Raw genomic sequence first — 24,001 nt, forward strand, 5'->3', positions numbered from 1 at the left:
GAGAAGAAAAAACCCTTTTGCCCAAAGACCTGTTCTTTTCCCTTCTTCCCTATTTCAGTCAATGACACCCCCATTTCTCTAGTTCCATGAGCTAGAAATCTTGGGGCAACTTGGGGTCATCTCCCTCACAGCCAAGTGCTTCCTGTACCCTCTCCCCATTAGCCAATCCTTTTCTTTCTGTGACACTGCCTTCGTTCAGTCCTGGGTCTGTTCTTGCTAGGAATGTATGGGGGAGGAGGGCTAATGCAGACCAAGGAGGGAGGCTTCTATGCCCCCACCCATGCTTGGCTAGACCTGGTTCTTTCTGTTTCCATGGTACTCACCCCTCTCCTTACCATCATCCCACTGCATTATAACTGTGTGCCGTCTGGCTCTGACACTCTGCTGTGCACCTATGCTCTGCAGACACCTTGAAGCATGAACCCTGTGTTTTATTTCTAACCCCGACTGCATGGATAGTGTCTAATACACTTAGACACTGGGTAAATTTTGTTGATTAATGAAAACACAAAGGAATAAATGGAGCTCACCTCCTGCCATTAACATAGGCAACTATAAACACACTGACAACTGAAAAAAGCAAAAGTTCTAATGCCTTGGTGAAGCCCTCTGAAACAAGGGTGTTTTCTTCTATCCTTGTAATCCCTCTTTTCAGTTTCCCTCTCTATATAATCTAGGTCTCTACCTTGTCCAGCCATTCATGATATGGAACTGAAATCTGCACTGTGTGTGTGTGTGTGTGTTTGTGTACAAAATGCTTTTTGTTACCTGTTTTAATTTTCTTAAAGTAAATAACATCCATATTTTGGTACATTGTGATTCGTATTACTTCTTGCAGCACATTTCACATTTGGTCATGTGAAGAGTCTGAGTTTACCCTTGGGATCTCTTATTTGTTTATTTATTTATTTAAAAAATTTTTAAAAAATATTTTTATTTATTTCTAGGAGAGAGAGAGAGAGAGAGACAGCGTGAGAAGGGGAGGGTCAGAGAGAGAGGGAGACACAGACTCTGAAACAGGCTCCAGGCTCTGAGCTGGCAGTCAGCACAGAACCTGATGCGGGGCTCAAACCCACGAACCACGAGATCATGACCTAAGCAAAAGTCAGACGCTTAACCGACTAAGCCACCCAGGCGCCCCATACCCTTGGGATCTCTTTATTGAGGGTTGAATGATAAGGAAAGACTGCTAGGCGTACCCTCCAGCTAAGGGCCCTCAGCCAGCACACACCAGTGTCCGGGAAGCACACACAGCAGCCCTTCACAGCCTTCCCGGGGTTTCTTTGGCTCTTTTTTTTTTTTGAGAGAGAGAGATTGAAGCGGGACTTGTGCTCAGCCAAGTGGGGCTTGAGCTCACCCCAAGTGGGGCTGGTGTCCTCCTGAAGCAGGGCTCAAGGTCACTGGATGTGGGGCTTGAACTCACTAACTGTGAGATCATGACCTGAGTTGAAGTCAGAGCCACCCAGGGCCCTCTTTGGCCTCTTTCTCTGTGCAGATCTCACCTTCTCTGGAAAGCTTCTCAGACGGAGCCTGCCCTGCCCCCGACACTCCTCTCTCTGGCCCCATCCCCACGACTTGTCTCTTCCAGGCTGGATCCACACATACCTGCCTGCTCGGAAGCCAGTTGGCCTCAGGCTTCAGAAAGACGGCCAGTCCTTGCTTTACACTTTGCTGTCTTTCCTTCCTTCCATCCGTGAGCTTCCTGGGAGTGGAGGAGCATGCCAATTGCTCATGTGCCCACCTCCCCCACTCCTATACTGTCTAGTTCCACTCTGGGCTCAGTCCCTCAACCTCATGGTGCACCGACAGTTGATGATCAGCTTTAGGGGAGGTGAGCAGTGGGCTGCTGTCCGACCTTTCATCTTAGCTGTCTGGGGGCATCTGTAATGTCTCTCTGTTCACCTTCAATTTTGGTCTCTCCCAGGTGGAGTGGAAAGAATACTGGGGCAAGAGTCAGCAGTGTTGCCAGACTTACCACCAATTAGTGCTGTGACCTTGGGGATCATTTATGACCCCCTGGCCAAAGCTTCCTCATTTATTTAAAAGAGAGGGCAACATCACTTACCCTCTTGTGTTTTGTGATGATCAAGTAACATTGGTGCATATAAAGTGCTAGCGAACTGTTGCCTTCCATGGCACCTATTACTAGTGCTGTTTTAACTCTGGTTCTCTTGTCAGTGGAACAGTAGATTACAAAGTGGCTTTGACTGTGAAGACATGCCTTGTCTCCCATGTCAAGCAGCCTGGAGGGGATTCCAAGATTCAGCAGCTTGCCCGTGTCCAGGCTCTGGATGAAATTCTGTATGAGGCTCTTGGGTTTCTTCTCACTGGGAGAGACAGCTGCTGCAGGCCTCTCAGGCCAACAGCTGGGGCAGGAAGGTGTGGGCCATGGGGGCGGGGGTGCCGGTTAGAAACGTGAACCGGCTGTGATCCAGCTCAGGTACTAGCAGGTGGGACAGAACAGGCTCTGGAGGGGCCTTGTTGATGGGAAAGAGGGAAGAGGCTCCCTGCCTCTCTCTTTGTTTTTATCAAGGAGGACAACCTTTCCCAGAAGCCCCCAGTAGACTACCCCTCAGATTCTATTGGCCAGCACTGGGTCACACTAATAAGCCGCCCAGTGGTATAGAATAAGATTCTAAACCAATCATGGTTCGTCCATGGGGTCGGGAGAAGGGCCTCTCTGGCATGCAAGGAAAATTGGGGTTTAGCCAGCATGCAGGTGGAGGAGCCCTTCCTGCTGCCTCTGCTCGTCTCTCTCTGCCTCATTCCAGGCTCTGCATATCAGACCCTGCCTTCCTCTTCCTAGTTCTTGCCAGCCCTCCAAAGGCATCTTCGCCATTTTTGTCTTCCTCTCCTGAGACTCAAAGTCCACTCCCTTCCCTCCAGACCCACAATACTTTTATACAGCAACCCCATCACCGTAATGGTGACAATTACCTGTACTTCTGGCTGTTAAGAAGCCGAGTCTTTCTCTTCCTGTGCCAGCTTTCTCAGATGATCAGGAAAACATTTCAGGATCTTGACTGTGCCTCTGAGTTCACGCTAGGCCTGGTGGGTGGATGTGTGCTGTGGAACAAAGTCAGAAAGCCTTCTTTTCCAGTACCAATCCCCAACATTTACACAGCACTGGAGCATTTAGCTTACCCTTGCCTGGACCCCTGTAACCTATCTTGACCCTCTTGAAAGCCCGGGAGGCAGATAGGCCAGACAGGGGCAATAACCCTCTTTGCCAGAGGAATCACACAGGGCTCTAGGAAATCAAGGCACTTGCCCAAGGCCATAGAGCTCCCAGCAGGTGGGTCTGGAGGGGGGGTGGTGGCTCTGGCCCCTAACTGAGTGGCTCTTCCAGGGCACCACAACCCCAAGACAACTCACAACTGGCCTGTTTGGATTGCAGGCAAGCAGGGATTTGACAGGCTCCCAAGTTCCAAATAACAAAGGCCCCTGTGTGTGCCAGGAAGAGAGCACAGGAATTCGGTCCAGTGGGATGCCAGGCACAGGGCAGCAAACAATGGTTATTATAAGTTACATTTACATAAGACTCTGTTGGTTTGAAAATTTCGCTCACAGACATTTCATCTGATATCTCAGCAACCCTGTGGGGAGGAGATGCCAAGGCTGATTACTATAGTCTGTGTGGAAACTGAGGAAATGTGACCTTGCTGGCTAGAACGAAGCTGAGTTGTGACCTCCCCCTGAGGTGTCTGTTTCCCAGGCCTGGACTCCACCCCCTTGCAGACTAACATCATAAACCTGCCCCTCGGCTCCCAGGTGCTGCGCTGGTCAAAATGTCAACTAGTTTCTCAGGACTATGCAGAAAGTAACTGGGGCTTAGAAAGTGATTTCAAAGGAAATGTACCCAAGGGAAGAGGGCCTCGGGGTGGGAAGGGAGGGGGAGGGGAAGAGGCTCAGAACAGGCCCCCTGAGCCCAGGCCAGCCTCAGGCCGACAGCCAGGTGGAGCCCCAGAGAGCCTGCAGGCAGGAGTGGATTGAGGAGCAGGGTGATAAGACCTCCAGAGTTCTCAGGCCAGCAGGGAAGCTTCACTGGGCATTTACTGGGCGTTGAAGCTCCTTGTCTAGAAGGCCCCTAGGGATTGGCCTCTGCCCTGGAGCCCTGCATCATGGCCACCACCGATCTCTATGACACCATCGGGGTGGTGTCAACATGCTGCTGTAGGGTGATGGAGCCTGGGTCTTTCCCCCTCCCTCGCCCCTTTGTCAGCCCATTCAGTAAGCACACTCAGTAAACAGCAGCTGCCTGGGCCCTAGCCTGTGGTCCCATCTCCTGTGCTCTGGGGCTGGGGAAGCCGGTTGCTCAAAGAATGAACAACTGCAGTCAGTGAACAGACCTAGAGATTCACAGAACAACGGAAATGACATTTGGCCCACATATATTCTTGCCACTCCCTGCTCTCATACTCCACAGAGAGCTGGCTGTTAGTGAAATCTGGTGGCTCCTGTACAGACATGTTGGGTATTCCTCCCTATATTCCCTTGGCTCACTGTCTTCAGCCGCCATTGTGGTGGGACTCACACTCACCTTGGGTACGTCCCACCTCAAGCATACTCCCTGAGTCTCTTTGCTTTTGGCCTTGAGGCTTCTCCAGGGCCAAGGAAGCCTCTGTCACCCACTTCAGGGACAGCCCAGAAATTTGGAGATGTGAATGGCCACAGGGGCAGCCCTTACTCAATGGGGAACAGGAGGTGGAGGGTGAATGCCCAGCTTCTTGCAGAACTGAGCTCCCGCTGCCTACAATGGCAGCATCAACAATGCCTCCAATATTCACATTTCCTTGCCCCCTTTTCTTTAAACACTGTCTGATCCCTGACTCATTCTGGGAGTCATCTCCCAAATAAATCATCTGCACCCAAAGCCTTATCTCAGGCTTTGCTTTATTTTTAAAAAAATTTTTAATGTTTTATTTATTTCTGAGCAAGAGACAGCATGAGCAAGGGAGGGTCAGAGAGAGAGGGAGACACAGAATCTGAAACAGCCTCCAGGCTCTAAGCTAGCTGTCAGCACAGTGCCCAATGCAGGGCTCGAACCCACAAACCGTGAGATCATGACCTGAGCCGAAGTTGGACGCTTAACCGACTGAGCCACCCAGGCGCCCCTTGGGCTTTGCTTTAGAGTGAACCCAAACTAAGACACTTGTCACTTGGACAAGGTGCATGATCGCCTCTGCCTACCTGGACTGCTGTATCTCCCAACAACCTTGCCCCTCCTAGATGGGTTTGGTGTGGTTTTACCAAGATCAATAAAGAAGAGGCTACACCTGGTGATCCATTTACATACTGGTGCCTCTTCCCTTTGCCACTGTTCCCTTCTCTGAGCAATTATACAGAAGCCCCCTGGAAAAAGAGTAAGTCACAGTGGCTAAGAGGACACATTCTGAGACCAGACACCGTGTATCTGAATCCTGGCTCTGCCACCATCAGCAGTGTGATCTTGGATAAGTGTCATCTACTTCTGTGTGTCATTTCATTTATGTATATGTAAAATAGCGATAATAGTACTTGCTTCATAGGGTTGTTGTGAAGGTTAGTTACATGAGGTATGTACTGAAGTGCTTAGAGTATTGCCTGGCACACTAGTAATGGTATTTGTGTTTGCTACTCTTATCTCCTCTTCCATAAAAGGCCTTTGTGCAATGCCTTGGGAGGAGGAACAGACAGGGGACACTGAGGACCCCCAGGGGCCTGGCTCCTCCCCATTTCTCATCTCCCTGATGGTCCTCTTGGCAGGACCGACTTCATAAATGTGTGACCTGCACCTGTTTTAATGCTCTGCAGTTGCCATCTTGAAATTCTTAAACTCTCTGAACCAGGGGCTCTGCATTTTCATTTTGCACTGGGTCCTACAAATTATGTAGCTGGTGCTGCCTGGTGGCTTAAATCTTGGGGAGAGGTCTCTGTGAGTGATGAGAGCAAAGGAAACCCTGTTCTCTGGCCAAGCTGAGTTCATGGTTTCTCGTCTCCTCTAAGGGCAGCAGAAGATGCAGGCAGAGTGGAACTTTTATCAGAGTCCTTGTGACCGACAATGGCTCATGGTGGGGAAGGCTGGAGGGGCCAGCTGGTCCAGCCCTCACCCGGAGCTGGGTTCTCCCACCCACCCCTGGCACAGGCTCACCCAGCTTCTTTGTGAATTCTTTCAGCGAGAAGAAAGGATCCGTTTCATTGTTGAGTCTGATTGTAACTGCTCCTCATTCTTGTGCTGTGTTTAAAGCTCTCCAAAGCCTTTTACAAGGATTATCTCACTGGGTTGTCACCAACCTTCTGTGTGACAAGCATTTTCTAAGGAAGAAAAATTGAGGAAATGATAATTTCCAGATTAGCATCCCTTGATGCCCCCACTCAGCTTTCCCCCTTCCTTCTATCAGTGATTGAAATCTCACTTCATCTAGGAAGCCTGTCAGCCTATTGAAAGAGAAAGAAGAACACCTTAATTCTTTGTACTAAATTATTTTTCCCTTGGGCTGTAGGTAATATATTGTAAGATCTTTTTATCACATGTGCTTCACTTTGAATAACAGTCATGAGAATGGCATGAGCTAAACAGCCTTTTGATAAACTGAATCTTGTTTTAAATGTATTCAACTTCTGTTTAAAGAGGGAGAAAGCAGGATCACAGAATCTCCTTCCCTTATTGCCCGAAGAAGTAACGCAGAAATTTAAACACAAAACAAAAACACAATGACCTCAAACAGCCAGAGTCAATCACACAAGGTAGAACACACACTGTAAAAAGTGCCAGACAAGGAAAGAAATGGAAGCTTCTAGAAGCATGTGGTTTTGTTCCACCCCTGATTGTGGAAATATATCGAATGAAGAGATCCAGAGCATTTCACCACTGCCTTCCCATTTGGAGGGCAGCCACTAGAAGGGACGGGTATGACAAGGAACTGTCTGAGAGTGGAGGTCCCCAGTACCTGGGGCCTGAGTGGGCAGGAAGGGCTGTCCTTGGCTTGCCGTCTTCCGGGTAGAGTCCAAGGGTTGACCAGATGGCACAGGAGGAGTAGCCCAGGTAGAGAAAGCCTCACCACAAGGACATGCCAGTTAGCACACACCTGTCCTACCAGATGTCTGTGACAGTGTGTTACAGGGGCTCCTGGAAAGATACACTTATTGCTTCTCACTTGCTCAATAGACTTACCACTTTCTTATTTCCCCAGCTTCTGAAAAAAAAAAAAGTCTTTTCTGTTCATTTCCTTCTTGTCTGTAGTTTTCAGATTCTTTGTACCTATGTTCTATACCCAACACCCCCACTCCTCAGCACCCCGACCCAACAATGAATGCGTTCTGAATGGGAAACCCATGGGGCATTCTGCCGGACTGGTTTCTCTGTGTTGGAATCTACCACCGTGGTTGGGTCACTACCAGTGGGGCTTGTAAGGTAGCCCTCTTGTCACTCCTTTCTTTCCTCTTCCCATAATGAGTAAGTCAGTTTGAGTCAGTGCACCTGCTGACACACCAGGTTTTCCCATCATTCAGACATAACTCTAATTTATTCCAGTTACTATGCCTGATCTTACATGGAACAGAGTCTGAAGGTTGAGTAATCAACTATTCCACTTCTCTGCCCTCAAGGAGAAACTGCTTCATAAATTCCACATTCATTAACTCATTCAATCCCTTGCCTTTTAAAGTAACCCTTTAACGCCCGAAAAACAAACAACCCAGTGAAGAAATGGGCAGAAGACATGAACAGACACTTCTCCAAAGAGGACATCCAGATGGCCAACAGACACATGAAACGATGCTCAGCATCCCTCCTCATCAGGGAAATACAAATCAAAACCACACTGAGATACCACCTCACGCCAGTCAGAGTGGCTAAAATGAGCCAATCAGAGAACTCTAGATGCTGGCGAGGATGTGGAGAAACGGGCACCCTCCTACACTGTTGGTGGGAATGTAAACTGGTACAGCCCCTCTGGAAAACAGTGTGGAGGTTCCTCAGGAAACTAACAATAGAACTCCCCTATGACCCAGCAATAGCACTGCTAGGAATTTACCCAAGGGATACAGAAATGCTGATGCATAGGAGCACATGGACCCCAATGTTCATAGCAGCACTCTCCACAATAGCTAAAACATGGAAAGAGCCTAAGTGTCCATCAACAGATGAATGGATCAAGAAGATGTGGTTTATCTATACCATGGAATACTACATGGCAATGAGAAACAATGAAATCTGGCCATGTGTAGCAACATGGATGGACCTTGAGGGTGTTATGCTGAGCGAAATAAGTCAGGCAGAGAAGGACAAATATCATATGTTTGCACGTATAGGAGGATTAGGAGGAACTTGACGGAGGAACAAGGGGGAGAAGAAGGGCGGAAATGGTGGAGGAAAGGGAGAGAGGCAAACCATGAGAGACTCTTGAATGCTGACAAAAACTGAGGACTGATGGATGTGGGGGGGAGGGGGGTATGGGCATGGAAGAGGGCACTTTGGGGATGAGCACTGAGTGTTATGTGGAAACTAATTTGACAATAAACTATTTGTAAAAAAAATATATATATATAAAAAAAATAAATAAATAAAATCTCTTTTGTAAAGGCAGGAAAAAAAAAAATAAAAAAATAAAGTAACCCTTTAGGAGACCAAAGCCAGGTTACCTTCAGCATAGGCCAGCCTAGGACTGCTCTGAGCCCTGTCATGCCTGGGCAGGCACAGATGCATCTCCATGAGTCACTGTTTATGCCAAGCTTCTCACCGGATGATGGTTTCTAAGTATTTCCAAGTCTCCTTTAGGAGACCTCTTCCGTAATCACACCTTTGCGCATCATCCTTTCTCTCTCATAGAATTGCTACTTCCTGGAGTTGATACCTTGAAGAAGTTCTGTAGTTGGTGGGCTGGACAGCCTGATGGGCAACTGGGCTCTTAGGGAAAGATCAGGCTTTGAAATATCACCTTCTTATCACCTGCCAACCCCACCCCCAGCAGAGGTAGCCCTCAGACCCATGCTTGCCATCCCAGTTCCACTTAGAGGAATCTCTGTCATCTACCATAATACCTCAATAACCATAAGCTGTACTGATTCTAATCTGCCCACTTCCTGGTGGTACCCAAATTCCTAAGGACTGGGCATGTGGCATTTACGACTGGAGAATAACATGTCAATTATCAAGATACAAAATTCAGAGTCTTCTGCAACTAGAAAGGAAAACATTTACAAAATTACTGTGGCTTCCTGAATCGTCAGGATGCCTTCAGTGCAGGCTTTTATATTTTAGGATCATATGAAATATACATAGGCAACTATGGGCTGGTGGATAGCTTCCAGCTACTAGAAATTATATTTCCCTCCTTTTTGATAATTAGTTCAAGGTCTTCACCACAAGTGACATCATGTCTCAGAACCAAAAATAGGTCTCTATGAAGACTATGTAATGTCTTCTGTCAGGCAGATCCTATTTCCTTTTTATGTCTTACTCTCTTTACCTTCCTAATTGGCTCTCTGACCTCAAAGCTCTTTGTTGCTGTCGGGAGCCTTAAATAATGAGGTAAAATATGAGGTTAGGAGCTTGGTCATGCTGACTGCCTTGCAGTTTATCATGGAAACCCAAATGACCTAGGGCTCAGGAAAACAGGATGGTGGCATTACAGCCTATGTGATAGTGATAAAACTCTTATGAACCAAACAGGTCATGTGGCCTCCAGACATAATTTACATACTCTGTTAAACTCAACTGTGGTGGGATAAAACAGCCTCCTTTACTGAGCATTCAATACAATGTGCTTCACAGAAAAGATCTCATGTAATACTGAAAAGACCTCTTTGAAAGTTTCCCATTTAACATGTGAGGAGAGTGAGGTTTAGAGGATAAGAAATATATGAATGGGGCTGGGATTCAAGTTCATGGGCTGAGTCCTGGGTGTTGATGTCCTTCTGTGGGCTCCTCTTGGACAGGCCCTGGAATCCAGCAGCTGCCATGATGGAGGGACATTTGGGCACTAGAGGCACTGAATGTATTACCTGCTGCCAGTGTCATACCTGGAATTCAGAAATGAAAGGTACTGTTATGAGATTGAAATTTCTCCCCACTTCAGTCTACAGTCAGGCATTCTCTTTATCTTCTACTATACAGGGCAGAGATAAAAACAAAATGCATTTCATTTCCACCTCCAAAAAGATAAAAAGCATGGATTTCATACTTTTTTAGTGGCTAATTGTATCTCTGCAACAGCTGAGGGAACAGTTATAAAAAATAATCTAGGACTTGAGAACTATTATGTTTAAAACTGAGGAAAAGGAAATTACAGAAGCTGTTAAATCTATCACCCCTTTAAGAAGTGTACTTAATCCTTTAGATTTAACTCTTATTTACTCAAAACAAAAACCCAAACAGAGGCAATCTGTTCTTTGGGGGGGAAACATTTTAATGGAAATCAAGACACCTGGTTTTAGTCCCCGTGACTCTGTTAAGTAGCCATTTGATGCTACCAGCAAGGGACCAAAGTTGCACCAGAATAAAATCTACCATCTCCCACCCAAGTATTAACCAGGCCTGACCCTGCTTAGCTTTCGAGATCAGACGAGATCGGGCGCGTTCAGGGTGGTATGGCCATAGACTAAAATCCGCCGTTTCAAAACAAGGTGAGTTCTAAAGTTTCTGTTAGCTCTGAAATGCTAAGGGCCAATGAGTTATGCATCAGTCAGTGCTGAAAATAATATAAAGATCACTCCCCAACAAAACCTCCATTCTTTTAGATATGTATCCTTTTGATTAATGTGATTTATATGAATGAGTGATGGACGAACATATCTAATCCTCTTAGTATTCAGAAATTAAAAAAAAAAAAACAACTTCCAACTATTGAAATTATGGGCAAACTTGTTAAAGTGTGAGAATTCTTCTAGACCTAGCTAGTGGTCTTTATTCCAATAACTGAAGAATTGTTTCCTGTGATAGCTGGTCTTTAAAGATGGCTCTCAATGAGCCATTTAGACCTTTTTTTATTTAGACCCTTTTGTAGACCTTCTCACATTGAATCTGTACTGGCCCTGTGACTCACTTTGGGGCGCCTGGGTGGCTCAGTTGTTTAGGCATCCAACTTCGGCTCAGGTCATGATTTCATGGCTCGGGAGTTCGAGCCCTGTGTCAGGCTCTGTGCTGACAGCTCAGAGCCTGGAGCCTGCTTCAGATTCTGTGTCTCCCTCTCTCTATGCCCTTCTCCTGCTTGTACTTTGTCTCTCTCTCTTGCTTTCTCTCTCTCTCTCTCAAATATAAACAAACATTAAAAAAGTAATTTAAAAAAATGGATTGGCAGTGATTCACTTTAACCAAAGTGACATTATGCCAGTACTGGGTCTAAGCCAAAAGAAGTCTTTGTTGGCTTCTACATTTTGTGCTTTTTGGAGCCCCAAGGTGCCATTGCTCTCACTGTCTCACACTAAACTAAATATATCAGAGTTCAATACATCCAATACAGACAGGCCCAGATGCCTCATTTCCAATGCCATCCTTTGTCCTAACTGAAATGTGTACATTCGAGGGAAAGATAAAAGCCCTATTGTGGGCTCTAGATGCCTTGATTAAAAGAGGCTCCTTGTCACCAATATTTTGAATTGTCTCTTTGTTTAAAACAGTATCCTGGAGATGCCTAATGGCTCAGAGGCAGGCATTTCTTCTGCCAAGAGTGCAGAGTATCTGAAATGGCAGGTGGGACCCTCCACAGGTGAGCCCTGAGGATGTAGTCATAGGACAGAGTCCTCACAGAAGTGGATTTCCCAAAGACCGCCATGTTGGAGTACCTCCTGAGGTCCTCATGGGTCAGGGGTGTATGTACCTGTTTAGAGAGTAGCCTTTGGACTCCCTGTCTTCTATCTCTTCTGGATTCCTCTTCCTAGTACTCTAACTCTTCTGATCTCTCCACTTCTAGGTGCCCTGATCCTGATACAGTGTTAACTGGTGAAAGACGGAAGACAAGACCCTTGTCAGGAAGTTTTGCAGCAATAATGAAACACAGGCCTGAAGATGCTGCAGTTGATAATTTGGAGAGGGCTCTCAGCCCCATGATTTCTCAATGGCACCACGAAGACAACAGCTATACTCATGAGGACGGCCCAGGGTTCTCTTTGGCCATGGTAAGTAAATGGTGAGAGTTTTACCACCATCTCTAGAGTGAATCTCACACCTAAAAGTCAGAAAGTACTCCGAGGAAAGACAACAGAAACCTTCCAGGGAAAAACTCAGAAATGAACTTTGTGATGCTCTCATGTTGCCTAGCAAAAAGAAAAAAGAAAAACATTGTTCCAATCTCTTCCTTTGTAAAAAGTGTTCGATTATACCTAATTAAGACTATTTTTCTGATTATGAAAAGAACTAGTCTCATTTCTAGTAGCTAGCCAACTCTCTTCCCTTCCATGTGTGTTGTCTATATGTGATCTGGATTATTGATACTTTTTGTTTCTCATGCCTCTAGGAGTTAAGAACAAGGTTATACAAGTCCTGAGAGGTAAAAATTTATTGATTTATATATCAGCATGTTATGATATGGTCACACCTGCCCATACAGCTGACTTTTTCTTATAGCTGAAAGAGGATTTTTTTTCCTTTTAAAAATACATTTTTTTTTCCAGCAGGAAGAAACATTTTAAAAACAAACATTTTCATATCAAGTGGAAATTTAAAACAATGGCTCCCCTTTCCCCCCGCCCCCAACTCATGAGAAATAGGGCTGGTCAGCAATCTCTGAGTGCTTCAAATTTGCTTTCAGTCTTCTGCCCCCAATTTGCTCTTCATCTTCGACAGAAGCAACTTCTAGGGGGGAAAATGCAACCTCAACTCAAAACAATAGCCTGAATCCAAATAGAAGAAGAGGAGGTAGACTGAACTGTATAACATTTTAACTTATTTGGTAGATTGTATAAGATATTTTTAATACATTTAAATTTTTTTCAGTGGGATCAAACATATTCTACAAATACCTGAACAATAAAGGTTTTAAAGGCTCAAAACAAAATCTAAGAGAGACTTCTATCAGTTGACTTAAACTTTGAGTCCTGAAAGCATAGAGCCAGCTTTAAAAAAATCAAGTTTCCCATGCACCTCAGGATAAAAGTTTGCGTTTGTCAAATTCTTCCAATCAAAAGCATGCTCTGTAGGACTAATGTTAATGCTTTCCCACCTTTTAAAGACCCTTCAAGGGTCAGTGATGGGAATTTCCTAAGAGCACTGAGTAGCTTAACTGTGAGAGGTTTATTCAATACTAACAATTACACAAACAGAAAAGACAGGCCAGTGGTATCCTGGAGACAGTTCCTGACGGCTCCTGATGCCACAGCCAACTATTCCACTTTAGTGTTTTGTCAGCAGTTGTTAAACAGCTGTTATTAAAATGATATAAGCTTATAATTGGTGCTGGAGCTCAAGGTGGTTCACCTAATGAGTAAAATTTGTACAAGGGTAAGAAATAGTTTAACAGTAGATCACATACCAGATTGAGTGACAATAAATTTGAGAAGCAGGCGGATTAGGATGTTATTCCATTTTCCAAGTCATAGGTTGGCTACCAGAGTTCAGCAAAATCAATTAAAGCATCCTGGGAGAATCACTTGGCCATATGGAGTTTACAATAAAGTATATTTTATTATTATCTGTTAATTGTGTTATATGTCCTTGCTATCGGGAAAATTTATAGCAAACTTATGTACATTTGCACGCAGCATTTTTTTTTCCCCAGGAGAGCAGACTGGTGAACAGTTAACCAAGACACCAACAATATACCAGTATCTCCACCATACCATGGGGGAGAATGGGGAAGGAACAGAGGAAATAGGTTAAAACCAAAGAAGGAAGTACAATGTTTTTTTATTTGGTTTTTCGGTTTGCCCTCGGCATCCAACTGCCATGATGTGTTCTAAGTACCTGTCCATAGATGTTAATGCCAAAATATCTCCAGAAACACACAAACACCCCATCCCCACCACTAAGAAGTAAAAGCACTTTACTTGAAAAAAATCAACTTTATTTTTTCTAGGTTAAAAAAAAATAGAACCAGCTATTCATTTTGTTGTTGTTGTTGTTGAGAAAATGCTTCTTTTGGTGTTCACATCTAAATTTCTGAAAAGGTGATCTGGTTACTAAAATAATCCCATATGCATTCATAACCCAGATCCATGTGTGACCAGCCCTTTACAAAAATTAATTACAGTTGCCACAGCCTTTACATTCATTCTTATCATACATTACAACATGCAGATACACAAAGAAAGGAAAACAAGTCAACAAGCTGAAGTAAACATATGGCATCAGGAAAACTAAAACCCATCTGTATAAAATAAATACAACTTTGCAGTAACTGTGAAGAAAATGAAAGCACTTAATGTAACAATGGCAGGTCAACGTATCACTGTGTCATTACCCAGTCATGAGATAAGTTACTGTAAAATGCAGACTCCTCCCATGTAAAGAACTTGTGCATCAGTCATGTGTTCAACAGTTCTACACAATAAAAATAAAGCCATTTGAAATATGTGTGCATACTCTGCAGCTAGAATACACTTAAAAAATTTTCACTTTCAACTGTTCTAAAAAATATTAAATGTAAAAATTCTCAAATGGAAATTTTGCAGAAAACCCATATTTTTCTTCCATATGGCTACAGTCACCCTCCCCAACAGTTCAGCACCCTCAGCTTATTCCCAGGGTCCAGTTCCTAATTGTTGAGGATCAATGCAAAATGATTGCAACAAAGCACCAACCAGTGACTGCTCCAGAGAACACTGGCCCCTCTGTGATCTAGAAATGTCCAATTTAGGTGGTTTTGGTCCCAAATGTATTAGTCTCCACCACCTCATAAAATAAACCAGTATACCTGCTGCCCAGTCCTGCTTTTGACTTTGCCTTTCACATTCACAGACCTAAGGTTCACAGCACTACATGGCAAAAAATGAGACTAACCATTTTTATTCATCTTTGTGGACCCAAGGGGACCTGCTCATAATGGTAACTCTGGAGTGAAGTCCTGTGTATTGAAGAAAATAGTGAACTCTTCCTATTCAGCAGTGCAAATAAAATTTTCTTAAATATAAAAAGAATCCAATAAGACTGTCCATGATTAAAAACTACTTTCTATGATTATAACCAGGTCCCACTAGTTCAGAAGAGTCTTTAGGGAAGTGATTGTCAAAAACGTTACTAAAGACAAATCCACAAGTGAATAACAAGCAAAGAATGAAGAGCCATTCTTAACATCAATCCAAATGATATTAACCCTAGGATGATGTGAGGTTTACACTGGGTGATTTAACATTTCATTCTCATAAAAGGCTTGAGTATAATTGCAATACCGCCAACTCCTGATTATTCAGGGATTCCTTTTCTAGCCCACGGATTATTTAGGCTTTTGTGTTCTCTCTTTTTGAAGCTGTCTGTCTTCCCAAATCTTTTCACTACTCATTAACACAGTCATAAATACATAAGCAAGAGAAACTAATAAACAACTGAAATCATTTTTTTTTTCATTAGGAAGCATCCCCAGAAGAAAAAAAAAGTTTGGTGGGGGAAAACTTGTAAATACACACTAGATTTTTGGCTAACTATGACATATTATTGGGTTAATCATCCAGTAATCCCTAGTTACTTTATAGTGGGAAATTAATGGTTGATTGTAATATTAAAAACTACTTAATATTATGACAGATCTGAACTCAGAGTTATCTTTAAAAAACTCTATTTAAATTCTCAACTAATTTGTTTGCCCACCCCAAGATATCATTTTCCATTCTATAATTTTCCTTTACCTTCCACTGCTGCATAGCTTTCTCCATCGTATCTGTGTATTTCAACACCAATAATAGTTTCTGAAGTTAAGAGTGAACTGCCGGTGTGGTCATAGCCAAGCAGGTGCTCCACTGCTGTGACTTGCTGAGACCAGGATCCAGTAGGGAGTTCTCAATCCTCTCTGACGTGGGAATCTAGGCAGATCAGCTGAGATCAAGAAGTACTGAGATTCTACAAACTACTGGCACAGTTTTATTTTTTCCCCTTAACAAAATGTACAGTCTCTCAACCGCCTTTCATCTCACTTTGCAAAGAAAGTACAAATTAGGAATTTTTATCCAGTTCTGTACAGTGGCGTATTGCTGCTTCCCTGATTCACCATATAAGAACACTGATTCTTTCTTCACATTCCCTAGTGCGAGCAGAACTCCAGTTACTGGTGAGGAAAGCACTATCGATGCTCTCAAATGAACGTATTTTGCAAACAGAAGAGAGAGAACACGTTGATAAACAATCAAAGAGGGATACACAGGTCAACTACACATCTATTTACATCCCACAGGTCTATTTTCAAAAATGAACTCACGTATCTATTGGTATCTGTCACTCTAGAGACTGTTGAAATGACTCTGCACTTGAAAATTAAAGCATCTTATAGAATAGTTGGTTTAATGTATACAGTATATTAACAATATCACGTTCCTTTGGACCACAGTGATGGCAATAGTGGCTCTAAATCACATCTATGCATGCTTGTATGCATTTCTCTCTCTCTCTCTCTCTTTTTTTTTTCTTGATAGGAGAATTGGCCACTCCTACCTGTGGCTTGCTTTAGCAATGAGAAAAAGGTCTATTTAGCTAGGACTGTGTATGCCATATCTAACAGTGAGCAACTTATCCCCCAGATGGCTGACTAATCCCTCAAATGAACAATTTCAATTCATCCTGTAATCTAGCAGTGTTTGCTGGGCCTCAAACAGAAGCTTCTCTTTGGCTTCCTATCATTATCCATGCCTCTTAATTGAGATTGATTTCACCTACTCAACTCACTGTCACTGTAAAACATACAATAAAATGTCTAGATTTCAAAAAAAAATCGCATCTTATAACAACCACTACCAAAGCAAATGCATTAACACCATCTTCTGCATTTTACCAGTAGTAGCATAATATGCAATGAGGTATTTCATTAACACATTATTCTCTTTCATATATGCACGGAATTAACCTAAAGACGAGGCTGCTGTGGACTTTTATTTGGTGTTGCTTTACCTTTCCCACATAACTGGGAGAAAATTCACATCTTTTCAGTTTCTTTTTTTGGTTTATTTAAAAATAGAAAACATGAACCTTTATTTTTATTTTCTGGCCTACTTCTCAAAATTGCCATTTGTATGATTAGCGACAACAGGGGAATCTACACTGCTCATATCTCAGAAAACTACCCCTGACTTACCAGTATCTTAAAAGTCCTACAGTCCCAAACCCAAACACACGCTCTGTCTCAACTCTGAGGGTGCAGGGGAAGGGCGGATGCGGTCCCAGTGCTTTGTGGGAAGAGTCTGGTTCTACTATGAGGTAAATCACATGAACATAGTGGGAAAAAATGTTCTCTAGAAATAGAGACTTGACTTTATTCTTCTTAAAAACAATGGGAAGAGACAGGGGAAGCCTTTTGTGCTGGTCTGAATCCTGGTCACATCACTCTGGCACGGGCAGCAACCTGATGTGACAATGGAGCACGGGTTCAGGGGTGCCATGTAAGAGCTTGTCACCATTTTGAGCCCATATCTGGCTCTAGCTCCTGTTTTTCTGATCCAACCCCTGTTCCACCTCAAACTGATCATTTAAATGTCTTACATTAGTTTCAGCCGTCCCCGAGCATTGGTGCTAATAAGCCAAAATGGGACAAACACCTCGGAGCTCGACGGAAGCCTCACACCAGCGGTGCTCAGAGCAGGCAGCCTGCAGGGCTTCCACGCCCAGGTACACACGCGGAGACAGCACAGCCTCTCGAGAATGTCACTTACCGACTAGGCTTACGCTGGTTTTCAGGCTATATTACTAATCCTTTGCTATATATGCATCTGATAAAAGTGCATTTTGTAAAAGACAATTATCAATCTATGATATGCCTTCTATACAAAAAGAGAAATCAAGTGACCCCCCTCATATAAGGGAAAGCACTAGCACATGTAAACACGATATTGGACTGAGCTAGCCTTTTTTAGAAACACATTCTAGTACCAGGATGTGTCCAGTGGACACTGCTGTCCCCCCATGAGCAGGCCTGACACTGGAGTGTCACTGCAAACCACAGGGGAACAGGTCCTCAGAGGGTACCCCTGCCTTGGGGCTCCCAGGGACACGGCCAGGGCCGGTGGAAATGAGGGGGCTCTACAGCACTGCCCTAAGAGACGCTACGAGCTAAGAGGAATGGATACAACTTTCTGAGCTTGAACTAGATTACCAAGTACATCTAGTGGCAACGGCGTTTCTCTCAGATAGTCTTCTAGGATGATTTTATGATTTCCTCTTCTCTGAATGTGATGTTGGCTTAAATGTGTGGTAGAGTGTATCTTTTGAAAACATGGAAAGTCCTTAAAACATATTAGCAGGTCATTATATTACTGATCCTCATTTTAGTAGAGTTTTAAAATATCCCAAAGGGGGATAAATAGTAATCCATCCATTGAATTTCCTTTGCTTTTTTTTTTTATATTCTAATTTGCACATGTAAAATAATGCACGCTTATGAAAGTCTGAACTCCTATGGTGACCTTGACAAGTCCCAGTCAATTCCTAAAACAGGCAATGGTAGAAATACTGAATGATGTTATACCACATATAGCCTGACAAAAATGCAAAAGACTGTATGAGAAATATCCACATATTGCTGAGGGTCATCTCCTTGGAAACAGCTTCCTTATGGCCCTTGGGAGGTGGAAAAGCCCCTGAAAGACAAGACAGAAATATTAATTTGTTTTACTGTGGTGGTAGGTCTTCTGAACAAAAGTTGAATATTAGTATAACTAGAATTTCTGTTGTGTGTTTTTTAAAGCATCTTCTGTGACTTCCCTTTGTTCCTGAAGAGAGATCTCATTTGAAATACAATATACAAACTGCTGACCCTTTTCCTGCTCCTGAACATTTGTATTTATTCTCCCCGCCTGAGATGCTTCTTCCCATCTCAGTGAATGGCAGGTTTAACTGCATTCTTCCAGTATCTGAAAAAATATCATCCATCTACTTCCCCACCACTTAAGGACGTCACACTCATTGCCATGTTTATTTCCTTCTCGGCACTTTCCATGATCTGGTAATGATCCAGATCTATCTTTTCTTTTTGCTACAGACTTGTTTACTGTCTGTCTCCTTCTGGAGTATAAACTGCATGAGAGCAGGCACTCTGGCTGCCTTGTTTCCCCTGGAACCCTAGAGATTTCCATAGTGGCCAGGACACAGGATGTGTGAAATTGATACTAAATAATTTCTGAAATAACATAACTTACACTAATTACTCTATTTACAAGTTAAATGTTTTTTGCAAAAGGTGGTGGCAAATCACTTATATTATTTTCAAAAGGCAATATTACTTATGAAATTTAATAATATAAAGAGAAACACAAAGCAAACAGATGCCTTTAAATTCTTTTCTGGATGGGAAGGCTAGACTACTTCAGAGCAATACTACCTAAGGTCATCTTGATAACACTTCAGCATTTCAAATAGTCTTTGTCCTTGCTGATAATCCCTTTGGGTAAGCTGATTCATGTGGGGATTTGCTTCTCACAAGCAATTTACAGAGAACACTTTCAAGTTTCAAGGTCTATTATACAAATAGCTTTCTTAAAAAAAGACTTCCATTATTGTTGCTATAATTTTGGCTAAATATGATAAAGCAAGACATGAAGATTGAAAAAGAAGAGATATTCTTAACTCTTAATCACCTTGTGTCTTCTTCATCTATCTATCATCTATCATCACATCTATCCTGTTTTATCTTTAAAGACATTTTGAGAGTAAGACCAAGGATTGTACATGGTGCAACAAGGGATATCTTGTTCAATGAGTCTTACTAAGAATTCTAAAGACATGCACAGCATCCAACTGCTGTCACAGAATGTGTACTAGTCCACAGCCCCAGAGTCAGAATATTAGGATCAGGAAGGAATCTTGTTGTGGGTAAAGTGAAAAAAATCCTAAACACAAAAACAAAAGCATTAAAAGTAATTATCAGTATCAGTCTTTGTTCATTATCAGGCCTTTGAAGGTCTGATTTAAGAGGAACATTAATTCTGAACTAAATAAATCTAAGTGGGAAGAATACAGCACTTTCTGTTAATCTAAAATCTCATAGCCATCATCAGACCTAACACAACCTTCTTTTCCTCTTTTTTTTTTTTTCTTATTGTAGGTTCTAGAAAATAAGCCTACAATATACTTAGTTATTTGTGAAAGCACTTTGGTAATTCCTAGCATTCTACTAACTCTAATTTTCTTCTTTCCTAACTTCCTTTCTTCCTTCCTCTCACCTCCTCCCTTTCTATGTCTGTTTCACTGCATTGTAGTTTTCACGGAAAGTAGGAAATAGTAAGTATAGATAAGGGACCTTACGATAAATAGACTTTTTTTCTCCCAAGGAGAAGAGTATAAGGTTGTACCCATGAAAACTTAAAGAGTAAGTTTTATCCCTCGTATGTAAAGAAAAGAATAAGCATGCAAAAAATGTCGTTCAAAATGATCTCAAATAACTGCACGATGGTGGTATTATTTAAACAATCAAGTAAGCACAGTGCCAAATCAGAAATGTTATTTGCTATTTCATCAGACAGCTGTGTAACTGTATATGGATGTGCAGTTTTCCAAATACTGGTACCTTCTTGCATTTGTTCCATTTATACATTTTACTCATTGTTTGATCTTGCATACTGCGTAAGTAAAAGCCTGAATAAATTTAACACTAACATTGTCCTTATGAATATTCTATGCTGAAATTCTTAACTACAGACATCCTTTGATTCCTTTAAGGTATCTGAAAAATGGAAAAATGGTTATCTCCCCCCAAAGTACATCTTTGGAACCACCACTAACTTCAGAAACCTATGTAATAGGATACTCTGTACCTGTTTCATAAAAATGTGATAAAAGTTCCTCTTTTTCAATAAAACGTTGATAGAGCCAATTAGAGAGGCCATCAGTCTCCAGGGGTACATCTTTAATTGGAAAGATCCTATGAAGAGTTGGGGGGAAAAAAAGCAAAAACTACTTTAATTCAGAAATCAAAATCATTCAGGAACACAACTTAGCTTTGGTCACTGAAACACTGCACAAAGTTATGAAACGGCCTTTGTTTCTGCGTTTCTCAGGTCATCCTGGTTTTAAAAAAAATGTTGATTATACAGCAGAGTTCATTTATTCATTCATTCATTTACTAGCCTGTTTTATGTTAGGTCCAGCACCAGAAGATGAAAGAATATTAGTAAATTATCCAGTATCTACAAATAATTATTGAGAAGTATGTGTCTTCCTCTGTTTGTGGGCTTAAGAAGAAATGGTATTCAGAGCAGATGAAGTTTTCCAATACAGCTACTTTTGAACACATTTAGAGCAGTCGGATGCTAGGCTGGATAATGCATCTTAGCCATGTACTTTTGGAGGAAATGTCTGTGAACTAGACAGAATCTGCCTAAATTGGCGCTTTTTCATTAATTTAATCAGAGATATTGGTGTCCTGAGCAGGGCCACCTCCTACTGGAACACAAATGTGACAATTCTGTGAAGGTGTCCCAACTCAACAGGAGACAGGCTGGGATGATGAGTGATCTATATCCTTGGGATGGAAGGACCAAAAAGGGCAGCTCAGTAAATACTATGTATTTGCTGACTTTGAAGTTTTCTTTTTTGTTTTGCAGGTTTTTTTGGGGGGGCAGGGTCTTTTTAAAAATGTCTTAATATTTTATTTATTGAGAGAGAGTGTGTGTGTCCAGACACAAGTAGGGAAGAGGGAGAGGCAGGGAGAGACAGAGAAGGGGGGTGGAGAATCTCAGGCAGGCTCCACGCTCAGGCCCACGCAGGGCCGGATCCCATGACTCTGGACGCTGACCTGAGCTGAAACCAAGACTCAAGACAGTAAACCAACTGAGCCACACAGGCGCCCCTCTTTATTTTTTTTAAAATCAAAAGTATAAAGGTACCCAGTTTATAAAGTCTACAAAAAGTTTGTTTGTATGAAAAATACCAGTCCCTGTCTCTCTGCTCTTTATTTCTCTCTCTCCAAAGGAATCAATTTTTATCTCTTTTAACCAATTATCTTGATATTTATTGCCATGTTTCTTCAGTTTGAGGGCCTATCTACTGACCTTCCCTACAGAAGATGAGGATCAAGTTCCTTCTTCCTTTTCCCACCACACATTCACATCCCTCTTGTCTTCCCAATGCAGCTGCGTGGTAATTTTAATTAGCACAGTATTAGATGTTTAATTGTTATAACCAGATACATATATTCAAAGTTAAGCCATGTAGTAAATCAAGGCTACTATTCCTTTCCTGCTCAACTTATGTTCTCCCTGAATTGAGCAAACATACTGTTTTCTCTGAATATAGAACTAATCCACCATCAGCTCCTGTCTGTCAATTCTCTTGATTGTGTCTGCAAACCCTTTTTTTTTTTTTAAAGTTTATTTATTTTGACAGAGATGGAGAGTACGTGCATGTGTGCACCAGTGGAAGAGAGGCAGAGAGAGAGAGAATCCCAAGCAGGCTCTGCGCTGCCAATACAGGGCTTGAACTCACAAATCATGAGATCATGACTGGGCCAAAACCAAGAGTTGGACACTTAAATGACTGAACTACCCAGGCACCCCTGCAAGCATTTCCTTAAACAGCCAGAAATAGAAAGTCCTAATAGAAAATATTAGGACTTTGCAGGCTATATGCTACCTGTTGCAACTATTCAACTCTGCTTTGTAGTGTGAAGATAGTCTTAGACAAAATATGAATAATAGGTATAAGGGTATAGTTATGATCAAATAAAATTTTATTTTAAAAACAGGCAGTGCGGGGTATCTGGGTGGCTCAGTCAGTTAAGCATCTGACTCTTGATTTCGGCTCATGATCTCCTGGCTAATGGGTTCAAGCCCTGAGTCAGGCTCTGTGCTGTCTCTGTGCTTGGGATTCTTTGTCTGCCCCTCCCTCTGCCCCTCCTGCACTCACACTATCTCTGTCTCTCTCAAATAAACTTAAAAAAAAAAAAATCAATTTCAGGAAAGCACAGTCTTGATTAAAAGTTATACTTTCAAAGCCAAAATATATTTACACAGAAAAAAATAACTTTCCCAATCTTAGTTAGTTACCTTTTTGCTCCTCCAAGGATAGTACTACATTGCTCTAAAGCAGTAACATAGAAGTGCTTTGGTTCATTAAATATTTTAATGGGGTAGGAGATCCTAAGGTCCAGAAACTTCAAGTTTCAGCTTGTTACTATAAAATCCCCTACCAGAATTAGATTTTCTTTTGCTATGAAAGAACTAGCAACAAAAAGATGAATTAAAGAAACATCATAACTTTTAAAGAGAAAAAATACTTGAAATGCTTATGCTATATAAAATCATCCCACAGGCTAGTGTTTCTTAGCCCTTTCAATGCTTATACTGCTGAGTAATTGAAAGATCTCTTTCAAACTAAAATTTTTACCTCTGCACTCTCGTGTTCTCATATGCCTCACTAAAGTAAGAGACTGGGACTTCAGGGCTGAGATCCCTTTCCACAAACAGAACAGCTTTTGTTTGTTTGTTTTGTCCTTTGTTTTTAATATGTGGAGAATTTTTTTTCTTTAACTAAAATAATCCTAGAAGGTAGTGCGGCATAGAGACTGAGGGTATAGACTCTGGGATACATGGCCAGGGGTTGAATTCTGGCTCAACAGCACTTGCCAGCTATGTGACCTGGGGAAAATTGTTTAACCTCTGCATGACTTAGCTCCTCCATCTGTAAAATGGGGTTAATAATATTACTTACCTTACAAAGTTGTTACACATGTACCTGCTGGGCAGAGGAGAGCGGCATAACTTGGTATGGGCAGATCATGGTGGTCATTTAGGGCCAGATCGCTCATGGCAAGTAGCTGTGCTTTTCAGTTCTCTGGCTTCAGCAGCAGGTCCAGTAATTAGACTGGACCCAAAGTTGCTATAAGGGTTTGACAATCCATGACTATTTTCTTTTTTTTTTTTAAGTTTATTTGTTTTGAGAGAGACAGAGATAGTG

General features: G+C 42.4%; 1 protein-coding gene and 1 long non-coding RNA gene across 3 annotated transcripts in view; both read right to left on the reverse strand.

The window, feature by feature from the left end:
• Nucleotides 1-2,979: 2,979 nt before the first annotated feature.
• LOC144230781 (uncharacterized) lies at nucleotides 2,980-8,685 on the reverse strand. Its single transcript, XR_013334867.1, has 3 exons — nucleotides 8,623-8,685; nucleotides 6,131-6,294; nucleotides 2,980-3,066 (listed from the first exon to the last, which is right to left on the reverse strand). It is a non-coding gene; the product is annotated as an uncharacterized LOC144230781 (long non-coding RNA).
• A 5,272-nt stretch (nucleotides 8,686-13,957) lies between these two features.
• Nucleotides 13,958-24,001, reverse strand: part of LPGAT1 (lysophosphatidylglycerol acyltransferase 1) — a 116,740-nt gene continuing 106,696 nt past the window's right edge. For both annotated transcript variants that reach the window (XM_077763176.1, XM_077763175.1), the window contains 2 exons: nucleotides 20,863-20,969; nucleotides 13,958-18,690 (listed from right to left, as the gene is read on the reverse strand). In XM_077763176.1, the coding sequence (XP_077619302.1) occupies nucleotides 18,539-18,690; nucleotides 20,863-20,969 (259 nt within the window). In that variant the 3' untranslated portion in view covers nucleotides 13,958-18,538. The remainder of the gene's footprint in view (nucleotides 18,691-20,862; nucleotides 20,970-24,001) is intronic.

The sequence above is a fragment of the Crocuta crocuta genome, unplaced genomic scaffold (genome assembly GCF_008692635.1).
Source record: "Crocuta crocuta isolate KB4526 unplaced genomic scaffold, BGI_CrCroc_1.0 scaffold3, whole genome shotgun sequence".
In the NCBI taxonomy this organism is placed as follows: Eukaryota; Metazoa; Chordata; class Mammalia; order Carnivora; family Hyaenidae; genus Crocuta; species Crocuta crocuta.